Below are 25,421 nucleotides of genomic sequence, written 5' to 3'. Positions count from 1 at the left end.
GGAACTCACCTTTCTGGTAAAAAATGTTCTAAATTGCTAAGGTGCACTCACTTGAGGACACAAGCTCAAGTACATAGTACAAATATTACGAAAATATGAAAAATCATACATTATTTTTTTACTATTCAACAAATGTGGGGAAATAGGAATTTAAATGACTGAAACGCACTCTAAATATATTAACGATCAAATTATAAAGTACTTACTATAAGATTTCACCTTTGTCATAACTGTAAAACAAATATGATCATACTTAGTGACAGTACAATATTGGCACTATTTCATATAACTGACGACAACATCCACTGAGCGACTCAGAGACACCATTCAAATGTGTGCAGACTCGTTACAACTTCAGCTTTAAGCACAACGTGATTTCGTCCATCTGTGACCAAGAGAAATGGATCTGGTTTCAATTCTATTAAATTATTTAGTATTTTTTCATGTCAAGACTGTTTCATATGCGCTATTGCAAGCACAGCTGTGAGTGTCACAGGCACAGGAAATTGTTCCTTTGTCTGGATAGGCCAGAAAATGTGACACGTCACTCCCTATGCAAATGTGGAGGTGGGTTCAAATAGAAATGTGTGGCTTTCAAACTTTGCAGAAAATGTAAATGTTAATATTATTCAGAAAGATATATTTCATGTTATATTTAGGAATTTGTGTTTTTTAGGGCAGTGGTTCCCAAACCTTTTTGAACCATGACACACCTTGATATAGAAAATTCTGCGGCACACCTAAAATGTCCTTATTAATTTATTTAGTGGTAATGACCTCCATCTCATCTGAACCACACTTCAAATTATCTATTTTCTGTGACAAACTTTTAATAGATGAAATAGTGTTTATTTTAACTATTTTAATAGTTTGCATAGTTCCTTACTCATGGTGATTAATTTGATGTGTTCCCCTTTAAGAGCGTCCCGCAATCCACACCAGAAAGAAAAAAATGTAGCTCTGGTAAAATATGTCTTCAGTTTCGAACAGTTTGAGCTAGAGACGAGAGGTTTTCTGCATCGTAAAAGGTGCAACCACGGACACAAGGCCATGCTCTGTTTTTTATCTATGGCAGAGACTGTAGTATAGCTAAGCCTAGTCAGACTTGCATATGCTAATGATTCTCACAGGTGAAGTAAAATTATACAAATTACTTTGCTCTTGATGCGCCCCCCTCAGATGATTCAAATGTAACAGCCTGAGCACAAAAGACTTGAAACAATGATACAGATGTAACCATGCACCGTAAAATGTATTATCTGAGCGGCACTGGTGCTCCCAGGTCAAAATGACATGTACACTCCACAGGTCACATTTGTGAGATACATTTTTTTAAATCAAGATTAGCAAAATATGTACGGCACACCTGAGAGTTCCTCAAGGCACACCGGTTGAAAACCACTGATCTAGAGAAGCTGTCTACCCACTGGGCGCAGACGTCAATTCAACATCTATTCCACGTTGGTTCAATGTAATTTCATTGAAATGATGTGGAAACAATGTTGATTCAACCAGTGTGTGCCAAGTGGGTAGTCCTTTAGCTGCCTACATGTATGTTAAAGTGACCAGCAAAGGATGAAAATGTACTGTAGGTACTCACACCAAGAAGTGGTAGAGGAAGCATCTCAATCCAGCGGGTCTCTCTAGGAAGTTGTAGACATCCCCCTGCATGCTAGTCTTGGTGACGTAGGGGCTCTGGGAATGTATGGTGGAGCGCAGCTGGCTGGCTGGAGGGAGAGGAGGGTTAGGGCAGTGGGCAGGGGGCCGGCCGTCGATCTGCAGCGGTGGGTCCTTTGTGTCCGTCTGCGGGCTGCAGGGAGTGTCTGATCCATTATTCACCGCTGTGGGCTCCAGTTTCAGTGAAACAGGAGAGTAGTGTGTACTGTCAGCAGCAGCAGTGGCAGCCTCATCCAGGGCCAGGGACCTGTCACTGTCCATGGTGCCCATGCCTTGGCTCCCACCCATGGGGCTCCGTCCCGGGTTGGTAAGGCTGGTGGTGGCATGACCATTTGGCCCGAAGGTCTTGGATCCTCCACCACCACTACCACCGTGGTCTCTGTGCGCACGGTTCAGCAGCTGAAAGGGACATCCTCGCTTCTCGCTCATACTGCCAAAGAGAACAGTCCGGTTCAAAGGAGCAGGAGGCTGGGTTAAAGGTCAGACAGGTCCAGGTGGGAGGAGATAAACAGCTAATGACAAGGCAGGTCCACCCCAGAGGCTAAAGCACTCTTTGTTAGGCTACAGAACTGCAGAGGAGAAGAGATCAGATAGGTTAGATCTAATGGGCAGGGTGATCACAGTGACAGTTGAACCCCTGTAACACAGTACAGTACCAGTCACCAACCCTCTGAGATGGTTGGCACTTTGCAGGCTTTGGTTCTGACCAAGCCCGACACTTAAACCCTAAACAGCAACTAATGAAATAATCATTAGTCATGCACTGAAGCAAAAGCTGACAGCCATAACATGTAGCTCTCCAGGAACAGCCTTTCAGCCTCCGACCACAAGGACTTGTTTCCCCAGGTCAGTCTCCTTAAGGAAAATGTATTACCCCTACCATACTGAACAAAAATATAAACGCAACATGTAAAGTCTTGGTCCTGTTTCATGAGCTGAAAGAAAAGATCCCAGAAATGTTGCATAGGGACAAAAAGGTTATTTCTCTCAAGTTTTGTGCACAAATTTGTTTACATCCCTGTTAGTGAGCATTTCTCCTTTGCCAAGATAATCTAGCCACCTGACAGGTGTGGCATATCAAGAAGCTGATTAAACAGCATGATCATTACACAGGTGCACCTTGTGCTGGGGCCAATAAAAGACCACTCTAAAATGTGCAGTTTTGTCACACAACACAATGCCACAGATGGCTCAAGTTGAGGGAGCGTGCAATTGGCATGCTGACTGCAGGAATATCCACCAGAGCTGTTGCTAGAGCATTGAATGTTAATTTCTCTACCATAATCCGCCTCCAACGTCATTTTAGAGAATTTGTCAGCACGTCCAACCGGCCTCAAAAACACAGACCATGTGTAACTACGCCAGCCCAGGACCTCCACATCTGGCTTCTTCACCTGTGGGATCATCTGAGACCAGCCACCCAGACAGCTGATGAAACTGTGGGTTTGCACAACCAGGAATTTCTGCACAAACTGTCAGAAACTCTCAGGGAAGCTCATCTGCATGCCTGTCGTCCTCACCAAGGTCTTGACCTAAATGCAGTTCGGCGTCGTAACCGAGAAGTGTGCTCTTCACGGATTAATCCCGATTTCAACTGTACCGGGAAGATGGCAGACAGCGTGTATGGCGTCGTGTGGGTGAGCGGTTTGTTGATTAAACGATGTGAACAGAGTGCCCCATGGTGGTGGTGGGGTTATGGTATGTGCAGGCATAAGCTACGGACAACGAACACAATTGCATTTTATCGACTTCATGTTTCAGCATGATAATGCACAGCCCCATGTCACAAGGATCTGTACACAAGTTTGGGATGCTCTTGATCGACGTGTATGACAGCATGTTCCAGTTCCCGCCAATATCCAGAAACTTCGCACAGCCATTAAAGAGGAGTGGGATAACATTCCACAGGCAACAATCAACAGCCTGATCAACTCAATGAGAAGGTGATGTGTCACGCTGCTTGAGGTAAACGGTGGTCCCAACAGATACTGACTGGTTTTCTGATCTACGCCCCTACTTTTTTTAAAAGGTATCTATGACCAACATATGCATATCTGTATTCCCAGTGATGTGAAATCCATAGATTAGGGCCTAATTTATTTATTTCAATTGACAGATTTTATTATATGAACTGTAATTCAGTAAAATCTTTGAAATTGTTGCATGTTGTGTTAATTTTTGTTCAGTGTAATTAGTGCATTTTCCTTTTCTGGTGGATGATGCTAGAGAAGGAGATAGAGAGACAGAGCGTAAAGGAGCTTGGATATGATAGACTATGCCTGAGATGGCATATCTTACCTTGTATTCATCCTTCATACGTGCCGTTGCTATAACTCACTTGTTTACAATGGGAAATCAGACATTAACACTTCCAGGTCTCAGAATCTCAGAATGTTATGTTCTTGTCCAAAGTTAAAATATGAATCTGACGACTTGTAGAAGTCACATCCAAGGCCTGAGCCCTGAGAGCTCACACAGAGGATTCTGGTCCATTAATGTTGCAAGGGGATGAGGATGGACAGGGGATTACCATTGTGACTATGGATTTGGAGAAGTGTGTCATCTCTATGCATCATCATTATAGCTATCTCCTTTCACATGTGATCTGTTTACATCAACACAACCAACAGACACAATACTGGTAACTTTATTCAAACTGGTAATGATGATAGATGTCAAGCGGTCCAAAGTTGAGAGGCATTAGACCATCTTGGTAACAGATAACGTGTGTGTGTGTGTGTGTGTGTGTGTGTGTGTGTGTGTGTGTGTGTGTGTGTGTGTGTGTGTGTGTGTGTGTGTGTGTGTGTGTGTCACCCTGCATGATAGATTCCTTAGCCAATGGTAGAGACCAGAGGTCACCACACACAAGGTCTACAACACATTTATAGAGGATCACACAAGAGCTTTACCTCAGGTGAAATACCACCCTGATAGCATTGACTGAATTTAGGCCATAGTCCATGTCCAAGCTCCTCTACCCCCTCTCTCTCCCTTCCCTTCTTATTCTCTATTGACCAGCATCATCCACCATAAAAGTCATGGCCACTATTCAGTAGGTGTCAAAACCTTTTCCTTAAGGAAATTGACCTGGGTCTGAAAAGTGAACGGATCATGGTCACTAAATCTGTCGGAAACAAGTCTTTGTGGTGTGAGGTTGGAACGTAACAGGAGCTAGCAACCCTCCAACGTGTCTGTCCTCCACAGCAGATAATGTGATGACAGTCTGTTCTTACAAACACTGCTGCTGTCACCAGGCCATAGATTGAGTTTCTCTGCTACGCTGGACAACCATCAAACACACAAAAACTCTGTCAGGCATTGGAGTCCTTGGGCATAGGAGTTACCTTCAGTTAATCCATCATCAATCATTCCATATAGGAATATCATCTTCTTAACCTTATAGTAGCATCTTATTACTTTGAATATTCAAATATTTAGGACCAAACATGGTTTATGCAAAACACATTTGTGAGAGGATGTTGAAAATGGTCTTGGAGGTGAATTAGAAGCTATTTGAGCCACTGTAACAATGATGATTAGAGCACATCTGTCAATATGTTTCTCTTTACCTGACAACTGACACTGACAACCGACCTATAAATGTATGTTTTGAGCCATCAAACTAACAGATCAGATGTGTTGGATGAGCTTTCAAAAAAAGGTATCTGCCAGACAACACAAAATACAGAAATATTTGCCATGGAATATTAGGATGTTTCCATTTCAGCTATTAGTTATTTCAAATATCCTATAGGGATATAACTCTTAACATATTTTATTGTAATAAAGTAATAATTTCAGATAGCCCAAATTCATTTAATGTAAAAAAATTAAAAGTGAACTTACCTTTCAGCTGAGGACATTCAGTTAGCCTATCTTCCCTTCAAAGTGGTACCCAGATGTAAGACGTGTTTGTGCGTAAATTACAGTGGACACCATGGAAAAAGGGAACATTAGAATACAGAAATGAGAAGAAAAAAACAACTCCGGTCGTTGTTTCTATCCTTTCGCAGCTTGTCTCTGAATTACGTCTGTCACGAACTGGATAGTGTTGTGCTTGCTAAAAGCAACAGCTGGTGGCAGTACGCGCACGGCGGCAGGGATGCTGTTGAAATACACTGGAGCCTGTCATCTTGTGCTCAACATTATCCACCTGACTCACGTGACCTCAGCGGCGCAAATAAATTGTATTGTCTACCAAGGATGAACCAAGTAACATTAAGGATACAATCAGAAACGTACTTTTTTAGATAATGATCATGAGAGCTAGGATATCCCGAAGTTTAACAGTTGAATGGCCTACATAGTCCATAAACACTAGCCTGGGTACCAGTCTCTTCAGCTAATCAACTCCCTGTACTCCATGTCGTGTGCCAAAGAAACTGACTTTAGTCTGCCATCTTCAAATACGAATATTCTGATTAAATATGAATCCTATTCGATAAACCTCACACCTATCCTCCAATCACAACGATTATGCAAATATTGGAACACATTTTTTTCTCCACAGAACGCGTAGGTATCCGGATGCTATCTAACAATTTTCTGTTTGTCCCGAGATGAAACCAGTCTGTCAAAAGTTGCCAACTCATGTCTAAATTCTCAAACTAAATACATAGTGCAATTCCAACCACAAAACGTCGTAGTTTTGATTTTAACCCTCGAAATACAACAACTTGTTTAGCTAACAGGTAAATGTTTGTTTTTGACGTTGTTATACATTCTAATTATATTTTCTAGGTTTGACATGTTGTCATGGAAAATAGTCATGTTATATCCAACAACCAATAAGCAACTCCGTTGTAAATCCAGCACATATTGAACATTGATATTTCTTGAAAGGCCAGTATCTTTGGTAAGGAGTGGCATGAACAAGAGTGGAATGTTAGCTGAGGAGACTGGTACTCAAACTACATAAACACAATTAAATGTTATTTGAGCTCTTAAAATGTAGTCTAACAGATGAAGAAATTCTAAAATAGGCCTACATTTTACGAAATACATAATAAACCTTTGTTGGCTAAATGCTGTCACCTGTTCGCAAATTGCAGTTCATTATCTATATCAAAGGGGGGCACTGATACCAATCTTGTCTGCGCGTTCTGTTTCGCTAAAAAAACAGTCCCTCTCGACTTGCCATAGGTTGACATTACATGGTCAAACTTGGCTGCACACACAATGAACAAATCCATTTTGTCCTTCTTAGGACAAATAAATGGTTGCATTTATGGAATTCATGCGCTTAACCCGTTATAGGGCTACATACGCGACGGCCTTGTCTACTAATAATTCTAGTCAGAATAAAGGTGAGTTTACATGCAATATGCTGTCACGACGAGGAACCTGCTAACATGGTCCCGATTATGTCTAACTGTTTCCTAAGAAAATTAGAGACAACATGGTTAGCTTAATTTAAAAAAAAAAAAGTTTAATGTAACCTTTATTTTACTAGGCAAGTCCGTTAAGAACAAATTCATCATTACAATCACGGCCGGATGTGATACAGCCTGGAATCGAACCAGTGTGTCTGTAGTGATGCCTCTAGCACTGAGATGTAGTGCCTTAGACCGATGCGCTACTCGGGAGCCCAATGAAGTTGGATATGTTTTTCTGACACAATATACATTTTAGGCTTTCCTGACAGAGGCAACAGAAGACCAAGGAGAGAGGTGAGGAACAAGTAATGTTTGTTGTAACGAGTCAAAGTTCATGATACTCACTCGAACACAGGTGGGCTTGCAAATGTTCATAAACGTGTACAAAACAAATAATTTCCAATCCAAGCGTAGCTAGCGGATTGTAACGGGCTAATGTGATGGATGCTCCATTAGCCGTTACAGGATAGGTGCTGTTTGGTACAGAGGTAAAGTCAGTTTCAGGTTGGATATTCGACGGATATTCACCTGTAGTTTTCCTTACGTCCACCAACAGCAGTTAGGGACCGTCAACATAGTGACAAATCTAATTTTTCAAATTTCAATAGCTCTTTAACCATTACTCCTAAAACTTTCAAAACGGGTTCTAGCTAACCCAGTGGCATAGACACACTGCGCACTTTTTCTTTTGTCGATTTACATCTCGCACTATTTAAAATTATTTACATTTTATTTTAATAGCTCTTTGGTCATGTGACCTACTGACCACAAACAAAGTTCAGAATGTCCACTGACTACCCTTCTATATCGCACACCCTTTAGTTTGTCCATTTTCATCTCACATGATTTGACATGAATTATTCAAAATGTTAAATTTCAATAGCTCCTTGGTCATGTGACATACTGACTTCAAACAAGGTTCAGAATGTTCACTCAATGGGCCTACACATTGCACATCCTTTAGTGTGTCCATTTTCATATCACACAATTTAACATGAATTTGCCTACTATGCCCCCCTGAAGGACAGTGTGACTCACACACTTGTTCACTTGGGCCTTCTCCCTTGGGCCTTCCTGACCTCCAGGCAGGCCCACATTGACCTGGTGACCTCTGACTCCTGGCCTCTAGGCCTACACTCCCTGCTCGCCTGCCTGCCCTCTCCCTGGGCCTGAGTGTGTAGCTTACTCCCTGGAACTACAGACCTCCAGGCCTCCACACCTACTCTTCCAACCTGGTCAGCACCCCTCTCCCCTGGCCTTAGAGTATAGCTTACTCCCTGGAATTACTAAAATATCTATAGTCCCGCTCTCAGGAACCACGTGCACCTGGTAACCCGTTATAGGCTCTGTGCTCCTGGTGACTCGCCCACTTTTTTTCTGCTCACAGACTAAGTCCCCACTCCAACCTCCATGGCCTGAGTGCTGCCCCAGGCCCCGAGTCCGGCCGCCCCTGCTTGGACTCGGAGTGCCCCCCACCTTCATGGAGGCCTCCTTGTGCACCTAAATACCTGAAACAAGCTCTGTGCACCTGGTGACCCGCACGCTTTTATCCGCTCATAGACTAAGTCCCCAACCTCCGCAGCCTGACTACTGCCCCCCCCCCCCCAGCCCCTGAGTAACGCCCAGTGGTATTGTCAGAGGCTTTTCTGTCTTACAAACTGGACATCAGTTGCCGCTACTAACCTTCAGCAGACTAACTTAAAAAAAATAAAAAATAAACATTTTTACACCCAATTGACATCAAGAGCCAGCGCAATACTTATAGGCTTGAGAACCAAATACCCCTCACAGTATCTAGCGGCAACAGAAAATAATAATCATCCCCTTTCAATCATTTGCTTGCCCAGTCAGCCCTCTGGGACAGAACCATAGGAACCACCTTTACCAGCGCTTCATCTATATTCCTCACTTTGACATGAGGTGGGGTCACAGTCACCCCACGGGTGATTTTTGAGTGTGACTGCGACAGGTGGGTACGCGCCTTTGAATTTCATCAAGTTGACATTCAGTGATCCATGCCCAGTGGGAACCTAGGCTTCTTCCGTCCGTTTTATGGTTCCGTAGCAAATCAATGGGCGTGGATGGTACTACCCACATCAGATGTAGGCCTCCCTCCCCAGATAAGCTGGAGATACCTCTTCCCACTTCGTAGGGCATGAGCCAGATCCATGCAATGCCCTATCACTGCGGGGCCAATGGGTTTAGTATCCGCCACAAGTCTAGTGAGCATAGAGGAGACCTCCCCACCTACAATGTGTGGGGCTGGGGAGATCCACGAGAAGGGCCTGGCGCGCGTCCAGAGTTGCCGCCGGACCCAAACCCCCACCGGTCCATCTTCGGCCCACTGACTGACACACCCCCCCCCCCCCCCACGAATACTTGCACTCAGCCCCTTGCGAGACCACACACGAGAGACTGCGAGATGGGCCGCACAATGAACTTCCAATGGTGGTGAGAGGAGGGCGACGGAGCGACTGCTCCCCTAGACGCGGCTCGAGCCCAGCCCCACTTCGCACCCCAGCCCGACTGACCCAGCCCTTAGAGCCAATCCTTATCCCGACGTTACAGATTTCTTTTGCCAACTTCCCTTACCTACATTGTTATAACATGCCAGAGGCTGTTCACCTTGGAGACCTGCTGCGGATATGGGTACGGCCCGGCGTGAGATTTAAAACCTCTCGCTCGGATTTTCAAGGGCCAGGGAAAGCTCACCGAACGCCGCCGAAACCGCAACGCTTTCCAGGGCTTGGGCCCCTCTCTTGGGGCGAACCCATTCCTGGCTGCCCTGCCCTTCAAAAGAAAAGAGAACTCTCCCCGGGGGTCCCGCCAGCTTCTCCAGGATCGGTCGCGTTACCACACTGGATGCCTCGCGGCACCCGTCTCCGCCAGTCCGTGGACATTCTGAATCTTGTTTGAGTCCAGTAGGTCACATTACCAAGGAGCTATTGAAAGTTGGAAAAATGTATGTAAAAAAACATGTGAGATGAAAGTGGACAAACCAAAGGGTGTGCAATATAGAAGGGTAGTCAGTGGACATTTTGAACCTTGTTTGAGTCAAGTAGGGCACATGACCAATGAGCTATAGAAAGTTTGTACTTTGTTTACACTCCCTAACTAATTCCACTAGGAATACAAAATGCTGCTCACATTTCCACATGTTTGTTAGCTTTGGAAAGCTAATTAAGGTTCAAATCATGAAAATAATACCTGTGCAATGTTGTGCGCAATTTCTCCAACATGACACTTATTTGGAGTCTGTGGCTCAAGTGGTTTGGAAGCTATTGAGTTTTGAAAGCGCGAATATCTGTCGAATATCCAATTTGAAACTGTCTACCTCGGTCTGTTTGGTGTACCACATAAAATATTTGAGCAACCTTAAAGAGCGATAGCTTCGTCCCACAACTAGACATTTTAAATTTATATTAACAATGTAGACATTTACTTGTCAATGTAACAACATTAAAAGTAAAAACAATATTTTAATAACTGAGCATTTTCAAGTCTGACAAACCACCTGCAACTAGACAGGGACATGTTTTTGAAGATACTGTACGTTTGGCCAAATCAAGAACTAAGGTGGTATCGCCAAATTAATGTTGGTAGAACATTCTCTGTGCAACGCCAAACAGTACCACTTTCACATTAGCCCGTTACAATCTTAACTAATCCAAATGTAGATTTTTGGTTGCCCATTTTATAGCAGTAAAGATAAAAACATGACATACTGGCAGATGTAGCCGTACAAGTTAGCTAATTACCATAGGTCAATAACGTTATCATAGTTCCAAGGTGAGAATTGTTTGCGCTCCATACCTGGGTGGCATCCACACTTTTCTTGTCACCTAAATAAATACAACTTTCTAGACACTTGTGTGCTAGTTTCACAAGCCATCATTGCTACCTGTGTGCTGAAGTGAACAGTGACCCATGACCCAACATATTACCCTCTAGTGTACAAATTAAGTGGAAATATACAAAGACAGAAAATATATAGACTACCCAACAAGCACGCCAACATGACTCTTTCTGGCTACAGCACATTATGGTCCATGGGTAGAGGCTCATGTCATGAAATCAGCCAAGATAATTTACCAATAAAACAAATTGTGAGGAATGCATTATCAACTTTAGACGAAGCTGTATATTGACAGAAATAAAGCTATATTTTGAAGTTGTTGTGACATCTCTAATTAGTCACCTTTTTCTCTGTTCCCTGTCTCCATGGTGTGTGTCAGGCGGGTGACCCCAGGACAGATAGGATGCCTGTAGACCAGGACTGGACAGCAGTGTACCCGACCGCTGCCCCCTTCAGACAGGGCTCTGTGCCCCTGCCTGTCCGCATGGGCTTCCCAGTGAAGAGAGGGGTGCCTCCGGAGAAGGGCAACCTAGAGCTCATCAAGGTCAGTTCCTCACCTCCAACCTGACATGTCAGAGCTTTTGATTATGCATTGGGATGGAAATCATTTGTACCATTTAAGGCTATATATTGTATTGTGCTGTCAGATCATACAGGCATTTATGAAAACTCTTTGTCTGTTTCAGATTCCAAACTTTTTGCATTTAACTCCAGCAGCCATAAAGAAACACTGCGAAGCTCTGAAGCATAAGTCAAAGTGCTTATTGAGCGGTAGTATTTAATTAATAATTATACAACGGGTGGGTCTAATCCTGGATGTTGATTTGGTTAAAACCGCGTTCCAGCCGGTGTCTATTACACAAGATTCCACCGGCTAAGGGTATGACGTTGAAATGCCTTTACACTATTCCATCTGACTGCGCAATCCACTGTCTCATCAGCCCAGCCAGGCATTTTATATACTAGATCTCCACTGTAAAAAAGCATCTAGATATTATCTCACTTTTCTTTTTAGACTAGCGTTTGGTTTTCAACAGCGGAAATTTGTATTAACCTTGCTGTCTCTGACATTTGCAACATTGTTTCAATATTGAAATTCGACCTCCAGCTGTCCCATAGTTCTGATTGTGTCAGGACGAGACAGACAGCCTGGCAGATTTTCTCAGCCAGTCAAAATCATTTTTTATTTTTATGTTACCTTTATTTAACTAGGCAAGTCAGTTAAGAACAAATTATTATTTTCAATGACGGCCTAGGAACAGTGGGTTAACTGCCTTGTTCAGGGACAGAACAACAGATGTTCTTTACCTTGTCAGCTCGGGGATTCTGTCTTGCAACCTTTCGGTTACTAGTCCAACACTCTAACCACTAGGTTACCTGCCGCCTCATGAATCGGCATCATTTTTATACACTACCGTTCAAAAGTTTGGGGTCACTTAGAAATTGCCTTTTTTTTTAAAATGCATCCATTAAAATAACATCAAATTGATCAGAAATACAGTGTAGACATTGTTAATGTTGTAAATGACTATTGTAGCTGGAAACGGTAGATTATAATATTTTTTCCCTAGCCACCGTGCTTCTACTTCTACATTGCTTGCTGTTTGGGGTTTTAGGCTGGGTTTCTGTACAGCACTTTGTGACATCAGCTGATGTAAAAAGGGCTTTATAAATACATTTCATCTTTAATAGAATATCTACATAAGCGTACAGAGGCCCATTATCAGCAACCATCACTCCTGTGTTCCAATAGCACGTTGTGTTAGCTAATCCAAGTTTATCATTTTAAAAGGCTAATTGATCATTAGAAACCCCTTTTGCAATTATGTTAGCACAGCTGAAAACTGTTGTTCTTATTAAAGAAGCAATAAAACTGGCCATCTTTAGAGTAGTTGAGTATCTGGAGCATCAGCATTTGTGGGTTCAATTATAGGCTCAAAATGGCCAGAAACAAAAAACTTTCTTCTTGTTCTGAGAAATGAAGGCTATTCCATGTGAGAAATTGCCAATCTTAATCTTTTTATTTTTATTGGCCAGTCTGAGATATGGCTTTTTCTTTGGGATGCTGGCCTTCTAGGTAGAGTTGCAGAGTCGCCTCTTCACTGTTGACGTTGAGACTGGTGTTTTGTGGGTACTTTGTAAATATTCCATTAAAGATCAGCCGTTTCCAGCTACAATAGTCATTTACAACATTAACAATGTCTACACTGTATTTCTGATCAATTTGATGTTATTTTAATGGACAAAAAAATTTGCTTTTCTTTAAAAATCAAGGACATTTCTAAGTGACCCCAAACTTTTGAACAGTAGTGTGCATGCACACACCAAGAAATGTCGATAGAAAAACACGAAATGCAGCTAGTTTGCCATCATCCCAGCTTCAGTTTGAAGTGATTGTGTTAGCTGTTTAGTTGGCTAGTTCCTCTGAACTAGAAAACAGCTTAAACACACGCAGATGCAGCTGCTTTGCTATTCTGGCTGCGCTGTTTGACGTGACTGTGTTAGCCAAAGTTGGCTAGCTAGCAAGCAAACATTGCCAGCCATCATCGAGAATGAATGGCTCGTTCACTTCCATAGATTTAGAACAAAAAGACTGGCAACCGAACCGATAGACCAAACGACCAGCCGGCTTGCATAGCAACCCTAGATTTGTGTCGGACTATATCTCGTGGAAGGATGAGATGGTATGAATAAATTAATCAATGTTTTTAATGAAAATATTTCAATCATTATTTGAATATATTGGTAACACATTGTATAAAAGTGATAATGCCCTCTAAGTCGGTGTTTGGAGGATATATTGGCACGGTTTGCCTAACACCTGTGCCAATATATCCTCCAAACACCGGTTTATCTGGCATTATCACTTAATTATCTTTCTGTGTTTCTCCTTTCCCTGCAGCGTTCTGCACAGAGTGGCCCTCTGCCCTGGACACAGATGCTAAATATGATGAGCACTTCCCTGTCAAAGTAAAGAACAAGGACTACGTGTCTGCTGGCACCTCCCTCAGAAACCCATCTGCCCGCATAGTCCACCTCAGAGTGAGTGTCTGTCTTCCTGTGTTGTAGGCATACATGGTCTGGGATTCAGGGGTTTAAGGTAGATTAAAATATTAGCTAAGAGTTCAATTTGACTCTGACCTGTATTTGAACCTTCTCAACCAAATCCATATAAAGTGCAGGGTTATCCTCTTTTGTGTTGAAGGGATCTAGAGGTTCTCTAAACAGCTGTCATCTCACGTCTGGTTGACCTTTCAGGATATTACTCCATTGTCCGGATCTATGATGTTAATGGAAAAGTCATCCCAAATCAATCATTCCTATAATTTACAGTGTTAAAATACACTGAGAACAATATTTTTTTTGTGAACAAATGTTTTTATTTTGGCATTTATAATAATTTAGACAAATGTCCAAAATGAGCAACTTCATTTTTATGCTGATACTGTTATTTACTGTTGTGCCTCGTCTCTTCCAAAAGCTTTCCAGAACTTGCAAACTGCTTTTAATACTGTTCAACATAGCTTGTGTCAATTGAAGCTTGTCCTCAATACTGACAAAACTAAATAATGGTGTTTTCTAAAGCAAGAAATAGACCTCTGGACCTTTTCACCTATTATTACCTGTCAGGGCAATGACCTTGAGACTGTAACCTCATTTAAATATCTTGGAATTTTAATTGATGACGGCCTCTCTTTTAAATTGCATATTCAACAACTTACAAAAAAATTGAAGCAGAAATTGGGATTTTATTTTAGGAATAAGGCCTGTTTTTCTTTTGAAGCCAGAAGGAGGCTAGTATCAGCTACATTTATGCCTTTACTAGACTATGGGGATATTTTATATATGAATGCTTCCGCTCAGTGTTTGAGATCAATTGACACCCTTTACCATGGCTCTTTGAGATTTATTTTAAACTGCAAAACCCTTACGCACCACTGCAATTTGAATACCAGGGTTGGCTGGCCTTCTCTAGTCACTCGTAGCCTCAGTCACTGGTATACTTTTATTTACAAAGCCATTTTGGGTTTACTACCTTTTTTATTTGGGCATTTTTATTGTTCAGAAATGTGGTGGGTACTCTCTTCGTTCGCTGGACTTTATCCTGCTAACTGTTCCAAATGTCCGAACTGAATTTGGTAAAAGGGCTTTTATGTAGTCTGCGCCATCGTCTTGGAACGCCTTACAAAATACTTTTAAACTGGAAAAACTTGTCCCGATTGGTATTTTTAAATCACTGATGAATGATCTTGATACTGATTCCCTGACCTGTCAATGTTTTTAATTTGCTGTTTTTGATTTTGTTATACTCTTGTGAATTCTATGGTTTTTACTAGATGTAGTTTTTCATGTTTGTCTGTAATTTTTGTAATGACTTGGTGCTGCCTATCTTGGCCAGGATGCTCTTGAAAAAGAGATTTTAAATCTCAATGAGCCCTTCCTGGTTAAATAAAGGTTAAATAAAAATATATTAAGGTTGGTAGAAACGTGAAAATCGTTGTGGAAATCTGTTGCAGCTCAAATTGACTACAAAATCCACAATGCAATGCTCTATGGGCTGGCTGGCTAGCGAGCTAGCAAACGTAGCTACATAAACTCAGCAAAAAAAGAAACGTCCTCTCACTGTCAACTGCGTTTATTTTCAGCAAACTTAACGTGTAAATATTTGTATGAACATAAGATTCAACAACTGAGACATAAACTGAACAAGTTCTACTGACATGTGACTAACAGAAATTGAATAATGTGTCCCTGAATAAAGGGGTCAAAATCAAAAGTAACAGTCAGTATCTGGTGTGGCCACCAGCTGCATTAAGTACTGCAGTGCATCTCCTCCTCATGGACTGCACCAGATTTGCCAGTTCTTGCTGTGAGATGTTACCCCACTCTTCCACCAAGGGACCTTGGTGGAAGTTCCCGGACATTTCTGGGTGGAATGGCCCTCACCCTCCGATCCAACAGGTCCCAGACGTGCTCAATGGGATTGAGATCCGGGCTCTTCGCTAGCCATGGCAAAACTCTGACATTCCTGTCTTGCAGGAAATCACGCACAGAACGAGCAGTATGGCTGGTGGCATTGTCATGCTGGAGGGTCATGTCAGGATGAGCCTGCAGGAAGGGTACCACATGAGGGAGGAGGATGTCTTCCCTTTAACGCACAGCGTTGATTGCCTGCAATGACAACAAGCTTAGTCCGATGATGCTGTGACACACCGCCCCAGACCATGACGGACCCTCAACCTCCAAATCAATCCCGCTCCGGAGTACAGGCCTCTGTATAACGCTCATTCCTTCGACGATAAATGCGGATCCGACCATCAGTCCTGGTGAGACAAAACCGCGACTCGTCAGTGAAGAGCACTTTTTGCCAGTCCTGTCTGGTCCAGCGACGGTGGGTTGGTGCCCATAGGCGACATTGTTGCGGGTGATGTCTGGTGAAGACCTGCCTACAACAGGCCTACAAGCCCTCAGTCCAGCTTCTCAGCCTATTGCGGACAGTCTGAGCACTGATGGAGGGATTGTGCGTTCCTGGTGTAACTCGAGCAGTTGTTGTTGCCATCCTGTGCCTGTCCCGCAGGTGTATTGTTCTGATGTACCGATCCTGTGCAGGTGTTACACGTGGTCTGCCACTGCGAGGACGATCAGCTGTCCATCCTGTAGTGCTGTCTTAGGCGTCTCACAGTATGGACATTGCAATTTATTGCCCTGGCCACATCTGCAGTCCTCATGCCTCCTTGCAGCATGCCTAAGGCACGTTCACGCAGATGAGCAGGGTCCCTGGGCATCTTTCTTTTAGTGTTTTTCAGAGTCAGTAGAAAGGCCTCTTTAGTGTCCTAAGTTGTCATAACTGTGACCTTATTTGCCTACCTTCTGTCAGCTGTTATTATTGTTATTTTTTTTGCTGAGTTTACAATAATACCAAAGACAATATCAGCAGGTGAAGTAGCCTGTTAGTGCAGTTTGTTTAAGTGATTTTACAGCTATCAATTTAGGAGTCTACAATCTCACCATGTTCAACTTGCAGATCGATGTGCCCCATAGTGGACTCTGAAATTTGCAATGACACCATGCAATGCACCCTGGACTGAAGAGGCAGACATAGGAGTAATGTGCTAGATCCTCTGTTAAATTACACATTTCTTGAGGTAGGAATACTGCAAAAAAATGATCAATGGCTCATTCGAGAGAAGACAACCTCGCGAGTTGACATTGGCCAGTATTGAAATCTGACATGTATGATAGACAATTTCGCAATCTAAAAGTCTTATTTCTATTAACTTCCAGTGTAGTAAGAGTGGCTTTATCATAATGCTACTTCATACCGACTGAATTTCTGCCTGCTTTAATGCCAATACCTCCGATAAACATGAAATGACCTAGGGAATCGATAGGACATTACTGCATAAAAACAATGCACAAAAACACAAAATTCAAAATGGGTGAATATTTCCTTTTAAGCCTATGAAACGCTGCTCTAAGGTACTTACTTAAACAAATCATACCTTTTTCATAGCGCTCACTGTATGATTGCAATATTCCATCATATGAACATACTTGTCACAAATAGAGTATGGTAATAGGCATGGAACATAAAAACAATTGACAGTTATCTCTAGAAGAACTTTGATTAATCGCTAGCCATCTGCTCCACTGACACTTTCCCCTTAGATTACGACCTCGACACAGGAATTATTTAGCCATGAGAATGGATTAGCATGAGAATCAAAGATGGATTACAGGGTCCAGGATACAGCCGAAATGGACTGATACCATTTCAGCCCACTGTTCTCAGGCTTGCCACACAACTCCAAGTTTTATGATCTAATCTGAATCAAAAGATAATACTCCTGCATCCCTCTTAGTTGCTATCCAACTAAGTATTCAGACTCTTTAATATGAGACTCTCAGCTGCATCCTGTTTCCATTGGTCATCCTTGATGTTTCTACAACTTGATTGGAGGCCACCTGTGGTAAATTCAAATGATTGGACATGATTTGGAAAGGCACACACCCACCTATATAAAGGTCCCACAGTTGACAGTGCATGTCAGAGCAGAAACCAAGCCATGAGGTCGAAGGAATTGTCTATAGAGCTCAGAGACAAGATTGTTTCAAGGCACAGATCTGGGGAAGGGTACCAAAACATTTCTGCTGCATTGAAGGTTACCTCCATTTATAAATGGAATAAATTTGGGACCACCAAGACTCTTCCTAGAGCTGGCCGCTCGGCCAAACTGGGCAATCTGGGGAGAAGTGCCTTGGTCAGGGAGGTGACCAAAAACCTGATGGTGACTGACAGAGCTCCAGAGTTCCTCTGTGGAGATGGTTGTCCTTCTGGAAGGTTCTTCCATCTCTGCAGCACTCCACCAATCAGGCCTTTATGTTAGAGTGGCCAGATTGAAGCCACTCCTCAATAAAAAGGCACCTGACAGCCCGCTTGGAGTTTGCCAAAAGTCATCTAAAGGACTCAGACCCTGAGAAACAAGATTCTCTGGTCTGATGAAACCAAGATTAAACACTCTGGCCTAAATGCCAAGCGTCACGTCTGCAGGAAACCTGGCACCATCCCTTCAGTGAACGGTTTTGGCAGCATTATGCTATGGGGTTGTTTTTCAGCGGCAGGGACTGGGAGACTAGTCAGGATTGAGGTAAATATGAACGGAGCAAAGTACAGAGATCCTTGATGAAAACCTGCTCCAGAGCGCTCAGGACCTCAGACTGGGGGTGAAGGTTCACCTTCCAACAGGACAATAACCCTAAGCGCAGGAGTTGAGTGGCCCAGCCAGAGCCTGGACTTGAACTTGGTCAAACATCTCTGGAGAGACCTGAAAATAGCTGTGCAGCAATGCTCCCCTTCCAACCTGATCTGCAGAGAAGAATGGGAGAAACTCCCCAAATACAGGTGTGCCAAGCTTGTAGCATCATACCCAAGAAGACTCAAGACTGTAATCGCTGCCAAAGGTGCTTCAACAATGTACTGAGTCAAGGGTCTGAATACTTACACTACTGTTCAGAAGTTTGGGGTCACTTAGAAATGTTCTTGTTTTTTTAGAAACAGAAGTCCTTAACTGTTAGCTTCATTAAATAGTACCCGCAAAACACCAGTCTCAACGTCAACAGTGAAGAGGCGACTCCGGGATGCTGGGCTTCTAGGCAGAGTTGCAAAGAAAAAGCCATATCTCAGACTGGCCAATGAAAAGAAAAGATTAACATGGGCAAAAGAACACAGACACTGGACAGAGGAACTCTGCCTAGAAGGCCAGCATCCCGGAGTTGCCTCTTCACTGTTGACGTTGAGACTGGTGTTATGCAGGTACTATTTAATGAAGCTGCCAGTTGAGGACTTGTGAAGTGTCCGTTTCTCAAACTAGACACTCTAATGTACTTGTCCTCTTGTCAGGTGTTGCCCGGGGCATCCCACTCTTTCTATTCTGGTTAGAAGTGAAGGGACTAGTACACAGCGTTGTGAGATCTTCAGTTTCTTGGCAATTTCTCCCATGGAATAGCCTTCATTTCTCAGAACAATAAGGAAGTTATTTGTTTCTGGCAATTTTGAGCCTGTAATCGAACCCACAAAGGCTGATGCTCCAGATACTTAACTAGTCTAAAGACGGACAGTTTTATTGCTCCTTTAATCAGAACAGTTTTCAGCTGTGCTAACATAATTGCAAACAGGGTTTCTAATGATCAATTAGCCTTTTAAAATGATCCACTTGGATTAGCTAACACAACGTGCCATTGGGACACAGGAGTGATGGTTGCTGATAATGGGCCTCTGTACGCCTATGTAGATATTCAATTTTTTTTAAATCACGTTTCCAGTTACAATAGTCATTTACAACATTAACAATGTCTACACTGTATTTCTGATCAATTCAATGTTATTTTAATGGACAAGAAATGTGCTTTTCTTTCAAACAAGGACATTTCTAAGTGACCCCAAACTTTTGAACGGTAATGTATGTAAATGTGATATTTCAGTTTGCCAAATTTTCTAAACAGTTTTTGCTTTGTCATTCTGTGGTATTGTGTATAGATTGGGGGGACAATTCTAATCCATTTTAGAATAAGGCTGTAACGTAACAATGTGGAAAAGTCAAGGGGTCTGAATACTTTCCGAATGCACTGTATATACATTGCCTTGCAAAAGTATTCGGACCCCTTGGATTTCTTAACATTTTAATTTATTACACAGTGAAAAGAAGATGCATATTACAAAACTTGCATCTTGTATGCAACAAGGCACTAAAGTAATGCTACAAAAAATATACAGCATAGCCTAAATGCAAAGCCTTATGTTTGGGGTAAATCCAACACATCACTGAGTAACTTCATTTTCAAGCCTGTTGGTACCATCATGATATGGGTATGCTTGACATCATCATACTGGGGATTTTTTAAGGATTAAAAAGCATAATCCTAGAGGAAAACCTGCTTTACAACAGACTGGGAGAGGAATTCACATTTCAGCAGGACAATAACCTACAACACAAGGTCAAATCTACACTGGAGTTGCTTACCAAGTAGACAGTAAATTCTTGAGTGGTCAAGTTAGTTTTGACTTAAATCTGCTTGAAAATCTATGGCAAGACTTAAATTCCTGTCTAGCCATGATCTCCAACAGAGCTTGAAGATTTTTTTTTTTTAAAGAATAATGGGAACATATTGCACAATCCAGGTGTGCAAAGCTCTTATAGACTTACCCATGAAGATTTACAGCTGTAAACAATGCCAAAGGCATTTCTAACATGTATTGACTCAGGAAGCAGAATACTTATGCAATTACTATTTTAGTTAATTTCTGTTCATGTTAAAAACATAATTGCATTCTTCCACTTTAACAGAGTATTTTGTGTAGATTGTTGACAAAATGATAAATCAATTTGAATCCCACTTTGTGACACAGTAAAAAGTGAAGAAATCCAAGGGGTCTGAATACTTTTACAAGCCACTGTATGTACACGCATTTCCTGTCAACACACGTGGCAACCGGTTCTCTCTCTCTCAGACACACACACACACACACACACACACACACAGTTGTAGAACATGCACACGTGTGTACATGTAACATTTCTATAACATACTTGTTATGTGATATGGCGAGCCTTGTGTATAAACTCTCCCATGTGAGGTACATGCATGTATAGTACGTGTGAAACCCATTCCTAAGCCTGAAGTGTTCCCACTTGCGCTGCCAAATAGCTAGCTTCTCCGAGGCGTGAATATTCTCTGGTTTCTTCCTAGATTCCTGCCTTTCTAGGGAGTTTTTCCTAGCCACTGCTTCTGCATTGCTTTGGGGTTTTAGACTCGGTATCTGTATTTCACTTTGTGACAACTGCTGTAAAAAGGGCTTTAGAAAATGCATGACATTGATTGTAAGATGCTTCAGGAGGGTGGTTGTGATTGCAAGGCATAGGTCCTGTGTTTTGTGTCCGTATGAGCCAAATCAGAAGGAAGTGGTACTTACTAAGCAAGCAGCGCGATGTCCGTTAAGACCTGCAGTAATCTTTTGTTTTCCACCTGATCTGCAAAGGGCTTACTGATCACTCAGTAGCATGGCCTCTCTTTAAATAACTATGTGACTAATCTGATGAAAGTAAGGGGATTTGACCAATGGGGTAAGGGTCTTAGTCTCAATAATGAGAAATGTGACCTTTTTTAAGGTTTTGTTTTGGTTGACATTGTGCTGGAACAATGTGAGGGAATAGCCTATAATCCTTCTCCTGAAAAGCCTCTTCATGTCTCATTATTCACTTCTTCTCTTCCATGAACTTCAGCTGTCACAAAGCTGTAAAGGGGAAGAATGTTTTCTGCAACATGAGCCATATCTGCATGTCATTTTCCATTATTTATATTCCATTCAGTAGACTTTGAGTTTAAACATGAACTGATTTACCGCTGCAGAGTTTCAACATTTAGTGTGGCACTGTGCATATTATTTCAGATTGAGGGGTGACTGCATCTATTGTTTTTGGTATGTTTATGGTTTTATTTGAATCAATTTGCCAAAGCCAATAAGTTTGAGTATTATGTCAGATGTGTCTTTGTCCACTCAGTTGAAGCTCTCCAGTCTGAACTTGGACGACCATGCCAGGAAGAAGATGGTTAAACTGGTAGGAGAGAGGTACTGCAAAGAGACACACACTCACCATCACCACTGACAAGCATCACCCCCTGTTGTTCAATGTGCTGTTACCAATAAGGTGTCGGTCCTTCACTACAGTTGCTTTACAGTAATGTCTTTTAAATGGAGGCTTTATTTCAACTAACACTATCTTCTGTAATGTCTTTCTTTCTTTTCTCCCCTTTGCTCCTTCAGCTGCCCTGTGAGACAACACAGTTATGACTACGCCATGTACCTCCTGACTGTCCTCTATCACGAGTCGTGGGGAAGTGTCTAATTCTACTACTCTGACTAGTCAAGTCCAGAGAGGTGCTCAGCAGGGCAGAATATGGAAAGGTCAGATGTACAATATATTCCCAGCTCTATTCATGACATGTCTAGCTGTTCCGTTCAGTGTGTTGCATCCTCCTAAACGTGACCCTGGTCAGAACCAAAGAGCTTGAGTAGTCATGATCCTCCGCCTAACCTCACCACCCAGCCAGCCCATAGGTAGACAGTGAGTGGACGGATGGTCAGGCAGCCAAGGCCATCACTGTGCAGAGCATCAGAGACCCCTAATGGACTAGGAAAGAGATGCATGATACCTTAAACCATCCCTACAGGTACAGGGCTTAGATATACATTAGGGCTTTGTAAATAGAAAGAGTTACAGGCTTTTATGTTGCTTTTCATCCAAGTCATTTCAGGGATTCACTATTCAAGTGAATCATTATTTCTCCCCTTCGTGTGAAAGAGTAAGGCCATAAGGGGAGATATAATGCATGAGAAGAATAGGCAGAGGGATGGCATACAGCAGCATTGTCACCCCTGGCGTTTCCCCTCTAAACAGGAGAAAACAGACTCCAGTATCTGCCACTTATTCACAGCACTCCAACCAACACCTGAGAAATCCACCGTCAGGGTCACCAGCACAGGCTGTTTTCACATGAGTACAGCCACAAGGGACTTAATGGCTCTCCCTGTTGTGCCTTTGGGAGTTCTCTCACCAAGGCAGCAGGGTTTAGCTGGTTAAAAAGCCTTGGCTTTTTGTCTCTGGGGAATGGCATACAAGCCGGGAAGCGGAACACTTTCTGCTGCCCTTTGCATACACAATGGAAGGCACAGTGCAGCCCACCGGTCGGGGGAAGCTGTGCTCAGGTAGTAACGCTTGCCCACAAAGAGGCCGCTTGTTAGCCGCCGCTTGGGTGATTCTATCTATTCACTCAGTGAGACGGACTCTCTGGGCCTGTTGCTAATTCCACTGTGGGCTGTTGATCCAAACCGGTGCTCCACTGTGACGGAGCACAGTCCACCACAGCACAGCAGGTAGTGTACTGTACCATCTCCCCTGCTGGGCACTAGAGGCACTCCAATCCCCGAGAGACTGGAGAAGGCGTGTCATGTCTAGCAATGTACAAATCCTTGTATGAACAGCAGCCCTTCACAACAACAATGGACTCCATTACATTTGACTCATGTAGAATACAAAATGGCTCATGGTTTGCAGGGTACCAGAGTGTTAGATTATATTTTGTTGGTAGAACTTGCAGCCTTAACAGTAAAGGTGAGAATGTCCTCGCCAATGGCAGCATTCTGGTACATGGAATGGGAGACAGGGATTAGCACAGTCCAGAGCAGCGAGTTTCCCCTGCAGCCTCAGGCCGGTCCAGTGTTGCAGTAGCTGCATCCGTCTAATACCAAGGAGTGTTGTCCTGGATGTAGGATGGGATGTTCCATCATGGGGACAGAAGCCTCCACAACAACACTGCAATCTACCACAACTGCATCAGAGGACGTCACTAGCTTAGTTTGCATATCAGTCCGTATCCACCTGCGCTTCAGTCCGGTTCCACAGGTCGTTGAGGTCCAGCCAGTTGGACCAGACTACAAAACCCACATCACGAGTGTTCAATTTTACATTGGCCTTAAACCTTAGGCCCAGGGAGTTGTCCTGTGTCCCTGGCCAGTAGAACCTCCGTAGCCAGAGCCTCCCTACTTCTGGACCTAACTCCCTAACTGTCACATCGTCACTATATTGAGCATGTTCAACAGGTGAGTCAGTCTGGTAGCAGTGTAAATCCACTCAATATTCAGGACACCTAAACTCCTCACTTTGGCTCAGGAAGACGTCACATGTGACTGTGTTAAGCATAGTTTTAGCAACTGGCTGTGTTTTAAGCATAGCCCCCTTCTCACCACTTGAACAGTTTTGCAGCATTATCACCTCAGGTCCAATCGCGGGACAGTGTAGTTAAAGGTAGTGTAGTACAAAGACCAGAATTTAATTTCTACACCCTGATGTTGACCGGTGCAATGTTAAGAGACCAACCTCTCTGATTTCACCACACAGCATTTGATGTCTAACTGTCTTTTGTGAAATATTTGACAAATGTACCTCTTTATATTAAAACAAATAAAAAGCTTTCTTTTTCTCAAGTTCGGAAATTTGGGCTAAGTTCTTAATGTTATTTAAACAAGTGCTTTTTACATTACTGAACAGATGTTTACTGTATTACCAACCAGCCCCCCCCCCCCCCCTTACCTTCTTCATGGCTTCAACCCCATTCCCTTCTCCCCTCTGGCTCAGGGAGAGAAAGAGAAGCACCCTACTGAAAGGACGCATTCTACAATGGGCCAATTTTTTTTTTATTTTAAATAAAATTAAAATCTTGAGGCAAGTGACCTCAAAATGCATCAGCAGTTACTCCAAGTCTCAAGCTATTACCTCACAACGGTAACCACAATCCTCACAGCAAATTTGATCTTAGTTTTGACTGCTTCAATTCATTCTCCATGCATCTCATCTCTCCAAGAACACAAATATAGTTAGCGATACAGTTACATGAAAATAATAAGTTCCAGAACTATCTACACCACTAATGGTCCCCGGTCTTTTCAGACCACCCCTGGATAGGCAAGGGTGGTCTGGGTGATGTATGGGGGCTGCTGTGGTGGGGGCATAGGTCCCCAAGGTGGGCATTACGGTGGAGGGGGAATTAATCGTGCCCTGAGTAGAACTCTGGGGTGCGATGGTGGTGCTGGGCATCCTGCCCTGCTTCTAACCAGGGCTATGGGGTGGTGGTCAGTTGAACTGGCACTTGTCTGAGGCCAGGGACTCTGAGGCAGTGACACCCACACGTTGGAGGTAGAGTACTTCCCAAACACCAACAGGTCTGGACACACCAAAATGAGACAAGAAAACTAACCCCCCAGTCAATCTGTAGCAGGTGACGGGTCATCTCACTGAAGCCTATAGGCTACCATCTCAATCACTCAATGTAAGCTATAACAGAGTTTGAGAAATGGTTTTCAATAAGTACATGATTATGCTTTTTAAATGTTTTATTAGCAGAAATAAACAGCTGTTTGTCTTGTTTTATTATAGAAACAAACACTACTATAGTAG

General features: G+C 42.9%; 2 protein-coding genes across 2 annotated transcripts in view; one reads left to right on the top strand and one right to left on the bottom strand.

The window, feature by feature from the left end:
* Positions 1-2,240, bottom strand: part of LOC106584451 (potassium voltage-gated channel subfamily KQT member 1) — a 76,972-nt gene extending 74,732 nt beyond the window's left edge. The window contains exon 1 of the mRNA XM_014169807.3: positions 1,601-2,240. Coding sequence (XP_014025282.3) covers positions 1,601-2,106 — 506 coding nt within the window. The 5' untranslated portion in view covers positions 2,107-2,240. The remainder of the gene's footprint in view (positions 1-1,600) is intronic.
* A 4,547-nt stretch (positions 2,241-6,787) lies between these two features.
* On the top strand, positions 6,788-24,451 carry LOC106584460 (small ribosomal subunit protein mS35). Its single transcript, XM_014169817.3, has 7 exons — positions 6,788-6,983; positions 7,309-7,346; positions 11,288-11,452; positions 11,595-11,679; positions 13,811-13,950; positions 21,969-22,036; positions 22,232-24,451. The coding sequence occupies exons 1-7, from the start codon at positions 6,893-6,895 to the stop codon at positions 22,311-22,313; spliced, it is 669 nt and encodes a 222-aa protein (XP_014025292.3). The 5' UTR covers positions 6,788-6,892; the 3' UTR covers positions 22,314-24,451.
* Positions 24,452-25,421: the final 970 nt, after the last annotated feature.

The sequence above is a fragment of the Salmo salar genome, chromosome 23 (assembly GCF_965601325.2).
Source record: "Salmo salar chromosome 23, fSalSal1, whole genome shotgun sequence".
Lineage (NCBI taxonomy): Eukaryota > Metazoa > Chordata > Actinopteri > Salmoniformes > Salmonidae > Salmo > Salmo salar.
Note: the sequence above shows the minus strand (reverse complement) of the source record. Positions and strands in the feature narration are given on the sequence as shown.

Bases quoted from the DNA above. Each gene is read 5' to 3' on its own strand.
- LOC106584460 (XM_014169817.3), top strand. From the start codon at position 6,893: ATGGTTGCATTTATGGAATTCATGCGCTTAACCCGTTATAGGGCTACA. The intron at 13,951-21,968 runs GTGAGTGTCTGT...TTGTCCACTCAG, and splicing joins CCCGCATAGTCCACCTCAGA to TTGAAGCTCTCCAGTCTGAA. The intron at 22,037-22,231 runs GTACTGCAAAGA...TTGCTCCTTCAG, and splicing joins GTTAAACTGGTAGGAGAGAG to CTGCCCTGTGAGACAACACA.